The sequence below is a fragment of the Lichenostomus cassidix genome, chromosome 1Aa (assembly GCF_008360975.1).
Source record: "Lichenostomus cassidix isolate B80296 chromosome 1Aa, HeHo_3.0, whole genome shotgun sequence".
Lineage (NCBI taxonomy): Eukaryota > Metazoa > Chordata > Aves > Passeriformes > Meliphagidae > Lichenostomus > Lichenostomus cassidix.
Genome location: NC_139480.1, coordinates 34,082,218 through 34,098,283, shown reverse-complemented (window position 1 = coordinate 34,098,283; position 16,066 = coordinate 34,082,218). Strand labels below are relative to the sequence as shown.

The 16,066-nt window shown below is 37.7% G+C and overlaps 2 protein-coding genes across 4 annotated transcripts in view; both read right to left on the bottom strand.

Annotated features, from left to right (window-relative positions):
* MYRFL (myelin regulatory factor like) overlaps positions 1 to 13,402 on the bottom strand; it is a 41,241-nt gene extending 27,839 nt beyond the window's left edge. The window contains exons 1-4 of the mRNA XM_085044846.1: positions 10,911 to 13,402; positions 4,115 to 4,205; positions 1,077 to 1,144; positions 724 to 982 (exon numbers count right to left, since the gene is read on the bottom strand). Of these exons, the coding sequence (XP_084900972.1) occupies positions 724 to 982; positions 1,077 to 1,144; positions 4,115 to 4,205; positions 10,911 to 10,956 (464 nt within the window). The 5' untranslated portion in view covers positions 10,957 to 13,402. The remainder of the gene's footprint in view (positions 1 to 723; positions 983 to 1,076; positions 1,145 to 4,114; positions 4,206 to 10,910) is intronic.
* Positions 13,403 to 13,510: 108 nt separating this feature from the next.
* Positions 13,511 to 16,066, bottom strand: part of RAB3IP (RAB3A interacting protein) — a 33,679-nt gene continuing 31,123 nt past the window's right edge. For all 3 annotated transcript variants that reach the window (XM_085044817.1, XM_085044822.1, XM_085044829.1), the window contains one exon: positions 13,511 to 13,875. In XM_085044817.1, coding sequence (XP_084900943.1) covers positions 13,793 to 13,875 — 83 coding nt within the window. In that variant the 3' untranslated portion in view covers positions 13,511 to 13,792. The remainder of the gene's footprint in view (positions 13,876 to 16,066) is intronic.

The window sequence follows — 16,066 nt, the reverse complement described above, 5'->3', positions numbered from 1 at the left end:
TCCTTTCCCAGTTAAAGAGAGATTTCAAAAAATGCTCCTTTGTGCAAAAGGGAAAAAACCCTTAATGAAAAGTTCTGATATTGCAGAATGTGAACTAGAATATCCTGACAGCTGATCACTGCTTCTGAATGGGGGAGAAAAAACACACCAAACTCCAGGTCTCAGTCAGGCTCAGTAGGTACTCAAACCAAAGTTTTCTCCATGTCCCCTCACTCTTACCTGGTATCATTGTATGCTTGCACTAGCCAAGTGCATTTTACCAGTTAATGTTAAAACACCAGTGCATTTTAAATAATTGAACATCCACAACACACTGATGGGTTAATACGGCAGATAGTATATGATTAGTGCTTCACTTGCTTACATAGATATGATAATCTTTTTTCTCTTATGTCACTTGCTAAAACACTTAAAAGGTCCTCATGCACAAACCACTACAACAGGTATTGTGAAACACCTGAGTATTTTTATAATCCAATTATGAAAAACCTGTCGATTTCTCATTAGCCTTCTATAGTTTTTAAAATTGAAATCCATTCCTTCTACTCATTTGAACTTCAATCAAGATCTTCTAAAAAGCCCTCAACCACAAGTGTCTCAAAAATGTCTAAACACTGCCATCCTGTGGAAAACCCTACATCCACAGTGATTTACAACCAGTCTTAAACCAGCTCTACTGTTTTTTGCATGTCTCATCCTTTGCATGAAAGCTTTATAATTTACCCAGAAATCTGAGATGCATTAGGCTGGAAGTAAGAATAATTAAAAGCCAAAGAGCTGGAAGACGTAGAATGATGCCATGGAGTCATAGCATTTTCTGTCTTCAGGCAGCAGTCTTGGGAGATGGTGCAAGGATGCCCCATGGCATTGGGGTCAGAGCAAGTCTCCGTGAATCCGCAGGGAAGGTTGCTGTGTGCCACAGCAGATGGGCATGGGAGTGGAGGCCGCAGCCCACTGGGCCACAGAGCATGACACCATGGGCCTGAGGGTAATAAACGGAGAAGAACATAAGAACAAGGAAGAGGAGCTGGAGATCTTCCTGTGAGCTTGGGAGAGGCCATATTCATGTCACCTACTTTGTAGATGTGGTGGGGAACATGATTCTGATCCGGAGTCAGGGGGGGAGTCTGGCAACTGGCTTTGCCTAGGGATGAAAAAAGATTTTAATTTCCACTGGAACAAGACATGGAGGACAACAACATGCAGTGCTGACAGCAAGTGGAGGGGGACCCCCAGGCTACTAACAAGGGTCTTCAGAAAACATTGTTCACCATGTTAGCTGCCCCTTCTCACAGGAGCAATGTCACTTACACATGTCTCGTGTGGCCCTCCACCTCTCTCTGCCATGCAGGAAGGCCCCATCCCCATCACTTCTTGCCCAAATGCCCCCTTCACAATCTGCTGACTTCAATCCTCCGATGAGTGGCTCTTCCCATGAGTGGTTCTTCAGTTACCTCCAGGCACACCAGTGACTCTGAACATATGGTGCTCACAAGGGATTTAAGCCCCATTCTCTCTAGACTAAAGGTTAAAGACCTGTAGCATCTTCATCTCTCTTAAGGAACAGAAAATCCTATGCCATCTTGCTGCCATTTAAAGGAACTACAGAGGGTTCCTCTGTTACACTAGGACTAGATGGAGGTTCAAGAAATGGATTCGCAATCCTTTCAGGTATTCCTATGAATTGTCAGCTCAAACACTGCTCTGAAGCCCAAACTGAAAGGCAAGTCTTAAGATTCATGTTGGGCTTAAAATACCACAGCAGAGGAAGAATGACAGAAATCTGATGAGACACACCTCCTTCACAGAAGTTTAGTGCTCTCACAGAAGCTGAATAATTTAAAATAAAATTCCTTAAAGGGACACCCTCATATTCTTAAAAGATATGTTCACACACACAGAGCAAATATTTTCAAGCATAAATGGAAAATTTTCATTCTCATGTTTCTACTTCAGGATTTCTGTTTCTGAGTTTGGATTGCATTACAGAGAGTTGTTTCATTTCTGGTTACAGCCTATTACTTTTGACATGTGTGTGCATTTCTTAATGATATTGCTACTGCTTTTCTAACATGTCCCATCCACAGCCCTGCATTTTGGGTTAGCTTCAACCACATGGCTCCTCTCTAAAACAAATATTAAAATTTCACATTAGAATATACTTTAATTTTCTTCAGAATATATTATCTGATGCTTTAAAATAGCATGACTACAATCTAAACCTTGTTTTCAGCTTTGAATAGTTTTTTTTCCTGTGGGATACTTGATCCATATATACTGAATTCCACTTGTGTCTTGTAAAATTTAAAAAGTCACATCCAGAAAAGTCTAAAACTTCCCTTCTACACATTCTGGTTTCAAACGTTCTGGTTCACGTTCTGGTTTCAAACATTGCCTAGGGTACTTGATTTCTGCTTTAATTTAGAGTATTTCACTAAAATACAGAGACAGACACTTTCTAGGAGAAAATATTTATCAAGTACAGAGGTAGAACAGATACATCTCCAAGTCAGAACTTTACTGAAACTGATACTGTGCTTTTTGAAGGAAAAAAAAATCTGTAGTTTAAATGATTCTATATTACAAACACAGAATATCAATGAAATGCCTACTTAGCAAAGGACATGACAACCTTGTTTCTCCTTTTACTGATGATGTGGAAAGTATTACTGTAGGAAAAGATGAGAAAATCACATGGTGCTTCACATGTGATGTAAGAGAAGAATAAATGTAATCCTTATGGCCTTTCTGATGCGAGATGATCTTTAATGGAAATTTCAAGGTACACACCAGACCTTGGTGGTAACTGCACTCTTCATTGCACCTGACATTATGGTGTTTTGTATTTTATATGCATATCTGAAGGCTTTTAATGTTTTTCTCCTTTGACATGTTTTGACAAGTTCCTTTATGCAACTCTTTTCTGTTTATGCACAAATTGTCTGCACTACAGACAAATTCGTAATAATTTTGACCTGTACAGATCTAATGATTCAGTAAATGTTCTTAAACCCATAAATAATGAAGTAGGACTGTAGTATTAGTGTAAAGTCCTGTTCAGCCTCCAAACCTATAAGAGTTTTACAGATGGTTTTCTTGAATGTAAGTACTTTGAGGCACTGTAACTATAATATCTAACTTACTTACTGCATAATAGCATATATATACACATTTATAATTCTGCTATATTTTGTGTATAAAAGCAAAACAATAACATTTCAAAATTGTCAGACAGGAGTTCAATAATCTTGTTAACCTAAAACACATTTAGTCACTCTAAAAATAAAGGTGATGGATATTTATATACAACCTCCTCTTCATTCTTCTTTACTTCTATAATGTGGGTAAAGAGAATCAATTCCTTATTCATTATTTAGAGCAGGTAGGAGCCTATTTAGCCCACTGTAAGTAAACATGTGCTGCTGAGCCTGTCTAGAATGAAAAATCCCATGTTTAATTATTTTTAAAACATCTCTTCTTGCTCTGCTTCTTGGCAAGTGCAAGTGTCAGCCTATATTAATAGTATTTTGCATTGAACAACAATCATCTGACAGCTGTCTGGATTAAAGATTTGGGGTTTGTCTTTGACAGATCTATACTACATAATTTTCCACCCTTGACCATAAACTTTTGTGCTATGTATCCTTTGATAGTTTTAAAGTTAGCCTCAAAAGAGATGGACAGACATGTTCTGTTCTGAATTAAGTATTAGAGTGAAAACAGTAACTCTGCTTCCTTCAAAGTGGGAGATTTCTATTATTCTCTCAATGTATTCTACAGTAGCCTCACTTTTATCACTTGTTCAGTACATAAACAGTAAACTAGCACTTACAGGTATGTTAAAGTAACAGCTCTGTCAGCATTTAATGTCACAATTAGCTCCACAGTTGTGAATCAACTCAGACTTCATTATCATCCATTCTGTTGAACAAGAAGACAGCCATATTTCCAGTACTGTCTGTAGTTAATTTTTTTAAGTCTTCCTACACAGCTTCAAGAAACAATGCCAAGAGAGCCACAATGCTTTTGAAACTCAGATTTTATCATGGCACTAATGAAAACAATTCCAGAGCTGTGGCTAAGGAGAGGAAGTACATGTTGCTATTATACTCACAAAGTTCCAAACTCTATGTCACTACTGATGAATTCTTCCAACATGCTTGTGTCTACCATGGGATTTTCCAAGGCTCCATGGACATCTTGCCCTTAAGTTAAAAGTAAAAAAGATAGAAATTCAGAGGAAATTGTCAGTTTTTCAGAATAAGTAATGCTGCCCATGCTCCTACATAAAGGAAAACCGAATCTGTCCTGTCTCATGTGTAACAAATGGGTTATGCTTCTGATTTAGTCAGTCTGGGAAAAAGGATGATGAGAAATGCAGAGTAATACAGCATGTGCAGGGGCACTGCAGATGACAGTGCAGCACTGGGCAAACACCACTGAATGCATGGCCTTAAGGCTTCAGTGAATTACTATAGCAGGAGGATGAAGAACCCCAGTCTGCAATGGAGAAAACGGGTTTTAAAGATAATTTCCAACACTTTTACATTGAGGTCAAAACAGTTTGTTGGGTGGATGCTCAGACATGATCTTACACAGATCCACTTTCGGCATTAGTACTCTCAAGTACTGCAAGTGAGTATCTGAAACACTCCATTTAAAAATCCACCATCTGAGTTTAAATAAAGACCAAATAAAGCTTTAGAAATGCTTGTTTGGTGACTTCCTCTTATTCCGCCTGAAAAAAAAAAAAACCACTAACATGTTAAATGTGTTAGTGAATAGAAAGGTTCAGTACTTTGTCCTTTGTTGCTTAGTAACTGAAGGCTATAAACAGATTTTATGATCATAAAGTTTCCGGAATTCATGACAACTTTCATAGAAAGTCAACGGGAGCTCTCTAAAAAACCTAGCCAAACAGCCCTACTCTGCAGGCTCCCCACCTCTCCAGCAAGCCTTCCACAAATACAGGTGTGGCCAGCCAGAATGCAAACAAGATAAGCACCTTGATGTTCCTCCTTGAGCTGCAAGTGCCTCTGTCCCACTTCACACATGGTAAAATGGACCAGCCCACACATCCAGAGCTGTGAGACTCAGCCCTAGCGTCTGACACCAACCATGTCCCCTCAGCTTGGTGGCAGCATCTGAGAACACCAAAGGTTAATTGCTGCCATTGAACTGAGGAGTAGTCACTGCCTTTGCTGTGTTTGCTATCTTCTCACTGTCCACCTTGCATAGTACGAAGTCTTACCATAATCTAGCTCCAGTTCTTTCTCTGGTGTCTTTGTCTGACACTGTTCCTCCTTTATCCAGTGTTTAGAAAGGATAGAACTGCAAGCAGAATCTAAAAATGCACCACCTTGCACAGGAATTCCCTCATGTGTCTGTCTTAATACATAAATTCACATCACTAATAGACATTTCCTGAATTGCTTTGTGATCATAGATTTATCTAGGTATTGTTTTTTTGTTGGTGCTGCAGACTTGATTTTGACTGCCTTTTACTGTGGGATAGCAACTTCCAGGTGTGCTACTGATAGATCCCTGCATCTTAATATTGATGTTATGTACAAACCTGTCCCATGCACACCAGAGAACATATTCAATAAGTGCAGCCCACCAACTTACCTCAGCAAAATTGGAACACACAAAGTCTGGAAGCAGCAGCATATCACTTTGCAAAACCAGCTAGAATACAAAAGAGCCTGGCTTTCCTTAGCAGCCTTCCTCAAACCTGTTAGGTTCTCATATTTTCATTCCTCATGTCTGAATGTAGGGTATACCTACCTTGAATTACAAACCCTTCTCCTTTTACTAATGTAGTCCACAGGAAAGTGATTCAATCACCTTCTCCTTCTTTTACCCCACCTGTTCTTCGTGTTGAAACTACCTAACCCTCATGCAGAATGATATAATTTTATTACTAATTTGAGACCAGAGGTCAAATACAAAGTGTTTTTCCTGTACTACACAACCAGGAATCCTTCCTTTTGACCAAGATCAGAGACAGGCTCTTTTGAATCAAAGAGTACAGCTATAAATCAACCACAGACAAGGCCTTTCAAGGGGACATCCCAAAGTCCAGAGAGCAGCTTTGTTGCTAAGTGATGACAACAGAAATATCTATCATTCCTTCTTAATCTCTCCACTTCACATGAACAGTTAAATGGGGAGGAGGAGAATGAAAGAATAAACAGTGCTAGGAGAGGAACAAAGCACACAGGGAAGAAGATAGGACACCACTAATTTTTGTGATGCAGGTGCACAGAAGAGCTGGTACATTTTGCTGCCCTATAAAACTTTGTTAATGTACACTCCAGGTCAGTGGCATCACGTGCTTGCACTGGCATCTGCTGCACCAGAAAAGGAGTTGTTGGATCATATGCAAATTTATTTTAAATAGTGGCATTCATTTCACAGGTATTTGATCACAGTAAATACTTAACAGATATGGGCAGCATACAAGCCAGTCACTCATCTGGATGTTCAGTGCTTGTAAGAGCAGAAAACTGCATGTATGTGGCAGGACAAGCCCTGCTGAGAGGCCTCTGTGAACACAGCTTCCTGCACAGAACCATGTGCCTGGCTTACAGTTGCTGGAGGATATGTGGAGTCAGCAGCCTCAGTCATCAGCTTGTGCTTGGGGATCTCTGCTTGCAGTTCACAGTTCCTGCTGCAATGTGCCCAGACATCTGGAGGAGTCTGCACTGAGTGACACATTCAACTCCAATGTCACTGTGCAGAGGACTACCAGCTACCCAAAAAACAGATGAAGGTGAAAGGCCAAGGCAGTGCTGTGCCAAGGGGTTCATACACAGACGTTTGCAGAACAGACACTGCAGTCACAGGCTGCATACAACTATATATTTTTCTCATTTCTTCATAACCTTGATCGTTCCATTGTTTGGTCCCCAAGTCTAAAACCCGTCAGTTCTACCACTGTTTTCTGTTTCCCTGCTCATTCTCACCTAGCCTGTCCCTAATACTCAGCCACAGGCCCCCAGGGAATAGTATGAACTCCAGCCTCCTAATCTGGCAGTCACTCTTTGGCAGACATCCCCTTCTTTCCTACAGACATGAGGCTCTCATCACCTGACTCCTCAGCTTGACTCTATGGTCCTGTAACCAACAGTCTCAATCCCTGAAAAACCTACCTTGCTCAATTCTCCCAACACTTTCATGTAGCCTTATATATATCTGTACTTAAATTGGCAGCTTCCTTTTCAGTGGTATCTAAACGCAAAGTGAAGGATGGGGAACAAAGAAATACTATTGACAAAAAATCAACACTAAACTGATCATTTCCTGACATTAGAAGAGGATGCCAGGAAGTTCCCAGCCAAGTCCAGCTTTCTGTGGTAAGATTAGTGTTAAAACATCAGCTACTCTACACAGGAAACAATCCTTAGATACAGCTCAGAGGGTAAAAACAGCACAGAAAACATGGTCAGTGTTCAGTAATAGCTGCTTGCTGAACCGAAAAATTAATAATTTTTCAAAGCCTTGCAACTTGAGGGATATGTTTCTGCTTGAGAATTGACTGATTTCCATCTAAAGACACTTTACCATGAAAATATGGGGTTTTTTTACAAAAAAAATGCTTCAGCACTTTATGAGCTCCACCATATAGGCTTACTGGAAAGTCGAGCTGAACCTCATTGACTTACACAGAGGTAGTATTATTTATGGGGTTTATAGTCCCTTCTGTCATGCTAAAGGACTTCAAGAACTGGTTGCTATTTAAATTGTTCACAGAAGTCTAGCTCATTTTGACTGAAACAGACATAGTGTCATTGACAGAAACTGCAGAGCTACAGGGTTAAAGAGAAACCAGCTGTAGCTGGCAGTACTGCAGCGAGCCAGAAGGTATCAAAGCCTAGGTTATTCAACTTCAGAAAGACCTAACTCCAAATGGTAAGGAGCAAGTTTGTGTTAAGATAGACTATTTTTTCCCAAAGTAACACTTTCTATAGAAACAAATCTTACCATCAATATTTTATGTTTTTCATTTCATCTTTTATTACTGTTTCAATCTCTCATCCTTACAATGGTATGTGGCACTTCGGGGATTTAAGTGTTTTGTGTTTTAAGGGCATGTTTGTTCGGTGGCTTCATTCGTAAACCACAAACTCTAATCTATATTCCATGCTACCCATGAAGGAGCATGAGTATACAGAGAGGTAGTGATTCCACTAAGGAAGAGATTTCTTTTGATCACAGACAGCACAGACAAAACACATGCATTCCAGAAACCTCAAAGTACCTTACAACAAAAGAGAAGACTGAGTTCAACGGTGTAACTAGGTTGACCTTCCATCAGGTTTCTCAACCCACTGATAACATCAGCAAGAACAGATTGTTCTGCCACACACAAGAAGAGCTAATCAGGAGCTCTGACCTTCCCTCAACAAATAGGAACTTACTGACTCTAAAATGCAAAGTGTTTTAATTATAAATACTCATTTCAGCAGAAGTAATAGGAAAAAAACCTGCATCAAAGATGAAATCTCTAATGTGTAAGTGAAATGAAACAGAAAAAAGCAAACTTCCCAGCCACACAAGACAAATGCCATTTACCTGAATGAGAAAAAGCCAAGGTCAAATCCCAGGATCATATCTAATCTAAAAGATCTAGCAACTATTCAAAGAAGTGATTGTCAGGAAAACAAACATCTCACTTTCCTTGAAAAAAAAAATCCTGTTTCAGACTGTCCCCTCTGTCTGTCATATTGCAAATTTGACTTTATCTTACTAGTGAGAGTGTCAAAATATGCACTGTAAGGAACTAAAGCAAAGGGTAGAGGGGATCCTTTTTGTTCATGAATTTCAAATAATCTTACAAATCAGATCTATAGATTCATTTAACTGCCAGCTGATGTGTTTGTAAGCCAAAACTGAAGCACTGAGGAACCACTCAGTAGCACTATTCTCCACTCAATATTGCAAGATTCAGCTTTTTCATAGCCTTGAAAAACAATGTTCTAACACTGCAATGACTAATCACAGAGACCACAAAATCAACACTAGCAGTTTATGACACTTGCTTCATGAGGTTTTGCCTCGTTGAGGTGTTACAAAGCCAGCCCACAAGCTGTTGTGCTAAGCTGGAGAGAGGCCATCACTTAAAGTTGGCTTAGCATTTAGTAAACATAACCCCTGCTTGAAAAGAGGGCTAACCACCTCTTTATTTCAGTTTGCTCCCTTTCCAGACTTAACTGTGGTTTATAACAGTAAGAAAGCCTGCTCCATGCTGAATGAATTATTAGCTCTTGCAGCCTTGACACATATCTGTGTCCAGATAATGGAATTCAGCCATCTAACAGCATCACTGCATGCTGTATGGCCTCAGCAGACCTTTGTCACATTCTAATGTGACACAGCAGAACCACACTTCAACAGAAGCGACATAACATCCCAAGATGTTTCACTCCTCCTATAATTAAAAGGAATCAATAGTTTCTCCCCCTCACAGTGGCACAGACTACCAAAACAGCTTCTAAAAGGAGTCAAAGTAATAATCATATAATTAAAAATAGTAATTCTCATTAAAGAGCTCATACAGCTAAAATCTCTGCAGTACCTTCTACCATCAAAGTATCATTGTCACAGAAGTCAACAGAACCTAACCTATACTCCCTAGAAAGTTGTGTTTTCCAGGAGGGTTCTTAAAAATTGTAGGGCTTTTTTTTTTTTAATATAATTCATGTCCAACACTATTTTGGGTATTTAACAGCTATGCAATGGAAAAAAAAGGGAAAAAAGTTGTAAAAAAAGCGCCTGATACAAACAAATACTATGTTGCCAAAAGCAAAGCCAAAAAAGCATGTTAGCTTTTTAACTCCGTGATATAAACTGAACTTAAGGAACATGGCAGGAATTTCTTACCACCTGTAAACAACACATTTGCTGGCTAGCAGCCCTAGAGTGTAGCTCAACAATTTAAATTTCTTGGCTTGAATGTATTTCCTTGATCAACGCTGGAGAACTTTTAATTACCTAATTTGAAATTAAAACTTAAAAGTTACAATTGCCACCTCTCATCAAGGCAAACAAAGAGGCCGGAAAAAAAAGAAAGAAAATCACCAAAGAAAAGGTAGTTTCTCAAGTTACAATGAGACCACTGAATACTTGCATAGTTAATAAATGGGAAACATACAACAAAAGCAGCTTAGAATGGCTGATGTATTAAAAACAAAACAAAAAGCAAAGTGTAAACTGGAGGAAGGGAAAGAAAATACTTAGTAGAAAAATAAATACAGTAGAAAAATAAAGCCTTTGAAAACATCATCACAGAGTCTACGAAATGCAGTTTTATTATGGAATCTATTAGAAAGTGAACCGTGTAGTAAGAGAAAGTTATGAAACTAATTGGACCAGCTTAAATAGAAAAGGTCTTGGAGAAAAAGTCAGGACAGATGATCCCAGGCAAAAGACAAAAATATCCAAGTTCAGCTCCTCAGAAGGATCCTGAGGATACAGACACAATTACCATTCTACCAATTACATTTAGGCCATTTCAGAAGAACATTAGAGGAAAGAAAACCCTCCTTACCTAACATGGTAAAACTGAGAAGGGAGATCTCCAACCACATGAAAATCAGTAAGATTTCAGAAGTGTTAAACTGCAATGAGTCCCCATTTTTCTTCAAGGCAATTACTTCACCAGAAATGCAGGCTCTGCTGGGTCAACCTTCTCTCTCGTATTCAGGCCAAAGAAAAAGGCACTGCAGCACATCTGTACTATTTGTCATATTTCATTCTGGTATTGTCTTACATAATAACTTAGTGTAAATACAGCTTTGGGTTTCAGAGCATTTTTTCTTCCTTCTTTCTTCCTCAATTACCTCCAAACAATTAGTGGTTTTGCTGCCACCAAAAATTGTTAAGGCTTCTCTTGAAACTACACTTACCTTCAAAGAACTGCTGCAAGGCCTCATTTTCTCCCACCACATCCATGGCAAGCCAGTAGAAGTGTTTTGCTTTCCTACTGCTTCAAGAGCTCCCGATGAGACAAGTGCACTCTCTTCCAGACAATTAGGAACATGCCAAGGAACACATCACGTCTTTGTCAGAGGTTTCAATGACTTTGTCCCAGCTGATTTCATTCCTCCATAACTAGAGCCAGGCTTACACTTTGGCTTTATGTAAAGGACTTAAAACTACATGTAAAGGAGAATCTAACACAGCTTTTGAGGCAAGATGAAGTTGATGTGTGTTTTATCTGGTCAGTAAGTCTAATGTTCTCATTTTAAGGACCTTTGGTCCTAGTACTAACTGTAATTAGACATGCGCAAAAAATGCAGCAATAAAAATACTTGTCTTTGTACTTTCACATGGGTCATGTAATTAAAACTAGTGATGAAAGCAACAGCAATCAAAAATGCAAGAGCAAAGCCATCACTGGCAGGGAAGTAGAACATCTATGCTGTTACTATTATGAACAAAACTAAATTACACATAAACCTGTTTGTCTAAGGTAACATTGGAAAACATATGGGAAAGCAGAACATGGAACAAAGCTCTTCTAAGGCTAGCAGCAAACTACTTCACTTTCTCTTAGCTCATATTTAAACACTGAAAACTGCCCATTATGTCACCACTAAGCAAACAGGAGAAAAATATTCAAATGTTTTTAAAAAGGCATTTGGTTATGAACAAAAGTTCCAGTGAACTCTGGAATTAGGACATTTTTGGAAATAATTATATCCACCAGAAAAGTAACTTGTCCATTTTTTACAAGCCCTGCGCACTCACAGTGACAGAGGTTTCTCATGATAAACAGCTCATATCAAAAATACAGGAAAGAATTTTGGAGCAGGGACATGAAGACAGAAGCCAGTCAGCATTTACAAGATGTTGATGTAATTGAGCCAAACAGTCATTTCTACTGACAGGTACTACAGAGGGTACATCTTTGTCATCCCTAATAGAAGAAAATCACCTCAGCATAATACATTTCAGATACTACCATATATAGAAAAGACCCTTCTCTCTGCTTAAATGAGCAACAGGATTTTGTTGTAAAGGATATTAAGTCAGAATAGCAACAGCTACTGGCTACCATTTGCCTACTGTTAGCTAATCATGGAAACAGTTCTATCTCATTATTTAAACTAAGGATTAGCAAGCATTTAGGAAGCATTTATGAGGCTAACATAAAAGCATTAATACCAATAAACACAGCTGGTTTTCTAAGAGTGAGTAAAGCCAGACTTCCTTACCATTATTGAAAGAATAAACAATCCTTTCACAATTGCTGGTAGAATTATTCCAGGTTTCTACAACAGCAAGTAGTATCCAGTGAGGGGAGATCGATAAAAGTATTCCCTCAGTACTAAAATAGCCCAGGTTGGACATTCATACTCCATTACTAGTAATATTTAGGTTGTTTATTTTAATCTTAACATTGAAATGCCCAAAGCCAACACTTGCAAAGTGTTTTCAGGCATATACAAGCAATACGAGTATGGTGATAAATTTCACTGGTCTTTCTATTTACTTTCATGAAAATGGAGAACACTGCAGCAAGACAATGATGAATAGTGTTGGTTTTGTTCAGCATCACAGAGATCTGTATCCACTGAGATGTTCTTGTTAAAAACACAACTATCTAAGCTCTCCTTCTAATGTTTGTTAGTTTACCTGCCAAAGCTTTAATCTTATGTGTAACTGATAAATGGCTGTCAGGACTAAGATCTAATGTTCTTCCAAAAAGGCAAGTCTAATACATACCCACAACTATGTTCCTTGTAAACTCATCAACTGTCTGCTTTCAGCTGAGACAACTCCCAGGAAAAAAACGATCACTTGAAGTTCAAGCGCCAAAATAAGACTTCCAACAGAAACAGCATCTTTCTTAAGAGGCCATGATCCTTTTTTGATTCTCTGACACCAGTTTTTTCACACAGATAAATTGTAACATTATGTGGAAATTCTCATCAGCATGTTAAAGACATCACATAATGGAAACTTCTGAGTTTCAAGAACAACAGTGGGGAAAATTATGTATAAAACATTTTATCTGAAATCTGGAAATCCCAGAAGAATGGGGGGAAAAGTAATTTAAAGGAATGAAAAAATTCTAATGAAAGAAAATGAGAGGGAAAGTTTTTAGCAGCCACATAGGGGTGAGAACAGATTTCTAACCAAAGAGCGAACAAGATAATTGTATTGTTCCTTCATATTTGAGAAGCACCCTTCCTTAAAGAGAATATACTGAGGTTTATTGTGCTGTGACTCTTTACTCTATGTGTTTCTCTTCTTACGCACACATTTTTAAAAATATGTAGTATAGGCATGCAGGACTTCAAACAATTCCAAATTCTCCCAGCTGTTAACTGTACTGGCATACATGCACATAGAGCTGCATACAAGTACCTAAACACTACAATGAAGAAAATATCAGACATTTATTCACTCTTTATAAAATCACATCCGTTTTGTATTTTGGAGCGTCTTATTAGGGAGATTCACGTCATTCTGCATCACAAAGAACAGAAGACAGAGACTGTTTCAGATTAACACTTTAATCAGAACTTTTGTTTTTAAATGTAAATTACAATCACTAATACACCTGCAAGTGCTTACCACATTTGTTCAACTAAGTATTATATGTAGGCATATACAGCATAGGTCAATTTAAAACAATCACAGTACTTCTTAGTGCCATTTGCAAAAGGAGAAAGATCTTGGACCCACTTTGTGGAAATAAATATCAAGTGACAAAAAAAGATTCAGCAATTTCAGTTATGTATATTCAATGAAGTTCATGCATGTGCAAGAGTAAAAAGATTTAGATCTCTTCCTTGTAATAGCCAAGTTTTGCTAGTGACATCTCTCGTCTCAGCTGCATAACTTCCCAGAACATCTGATCCACTGAAAAAGACAAAAATATTATTAAATAGACCAAATTCACATTTTATTTCAACTGATGTATTCAGGTTGCCTTACTCTACATGAGTTAGGGAAACTTCTTAACAAACATCTGGTAAAACCAGCATTAATATATGTAAGGACTAATTGTACTTGGTTATGACAAAATTTGTTCAAGTATATATTCTAAAAATTCTAAATAAGAGTCCTATAAAAAAATTCCACGGATTTCACATTTTTTTTAAAATGGAGAACAGAACTATATCGGTACTTCCCATCAGCTTCAATTAATTGCAATTTCTTATTTAAGTTTCCCTGCCCCTTGACTCATTTTCTATAAAACTAAATTACTACAAGAAGAAAAAAGTAGAGCTTGTTGAGTAAGAATTGTTTCACCAAGGAATCTGTAATTTTGTTATAATTTTGCCATTTATAATCTTTCTTGTTCCTTTTTTTTTCTACAGTAATCTGCCAGCAACAATAAATTGGATAGGAAAGACTCTTTTTTCTTATTTCATCTGTATTTTCCTAAATGTGATTAGCCTAGTGCATACCTTTAGCTTCTAGATGTCACAGCAATACAAATCAAAATCACAGAGTATATAATTATTCAAGACAAAATTTCCATGCAGTCAAGATCCTGATGTAGAATGTCTACAAATATAATTAACCTAAACAACAAGTACAAGGTCTTCCCTACCATATTTCAAAAACTACTTTTGTAAAAGTGACCCCTGTCTTAAAAATTATATGGTGCATTAGTAGAAATGCATGCAGCACATTATGCAGATAATTGTGATGAGTGCCTACATTCTTGTGAAGGTATTGTTGAAATCCTTAAATAAATCTACAAATGCAAAGATGACAACTGAGTTGAAACACTAAACTCAGGTTTTTTAACAAACTTCTTGTGAAGAATGAATAAATCTGATAATGCTGAAAGTATTTCATTATATTATGTATAAACCCCACTAATTAAGGTTTTTTATCCCAATAGCAAATAATTTTTGGTTTAAACTTCACAGGTCCTTTCAGTCAAAGTAAAAACCTTGTAATCATAAACCATATTAAAACTTACATAACACATTTTCAAGATCTTCAGGGATGCTAGTAAATCAGTAAAAGTAGTAAATCAAATAACCACCATCTGAAGGTTTTATTAAACATAATTTAGTGTATGAAATAGCTGAATTTCTGGTCAATTCCATGACCCTTCGACATCGAAAATTAACAGCATTATTTTTTGTAAGGAACAGTCTACCTATCACCTCAGGAGTGCTTCAGGTTAGAGATGGAAACAAAATATTTGGGTGTAGCTAAAATCCTAAGCTCTTGAAATTTGGAAACATCAGGAAGAGATGACTATAGGCGAGGTAGCAAAGCAGGGCTAATTCTAGCCAAAATCTTGATGAAGCAAATCCATAGAGACTTGAAAACTGGAATAATGAAATGCACAGACATCTGTAAATATTATAATGCTGGTTTACTTTACTTTCAAAAATGCAACTGAACTAAAAAAAGTTTACATTTTCACAGTGAAAGCAAATATTTTAATTAACTGTTGACACAGGACTAATGACACTTTTTCCACTATCTGTGCTTAGTATTTCTGGGAGCCTATGTGATATGAGCTCTTTCAAAAAAAAACTTGGACTGAAAGCTGTTTGGCAATATTCTTTGACCGGGACAGGAAATACAATTAAATCAACTGTGTGCACTTTAAACACAATCAAATCATCTTCCTTTTCTTTTATAGTGAAAAACAGGTAAAATGGTCTTGAAAATGATGACAAAACTTTCACTCCAACATGCAATATATTTTTTTAATTCCAGAATTAAGTAACTAGGTGTACAGTGCATATGTTTTCACGAACAGCATCTTTTATATGGACATACTGAAACCACACAACACAGATAAGCAAATTTCTGAATTACTGTGCAGACAGAGTTTAAAAAGGCAGTTGTTGGGGATGATATTCTGACAAGATCAAAGCAACTGGGTAACAGAGGTAGGGAACCCTCCCCAGGCTACTGCCTGAAGCAATAACAGTAAAAAAACCACATTTCTCTTTTGGGGTGGAGGGTGATCAAGCCTTACATCTATAACCAGAGTCCTAATCAAGATTTTGCCTTGCTACTGCAATGATCTCATTTCTCAGCTGCACTCAGATGAATGATTTACAGGTTTTCCGTA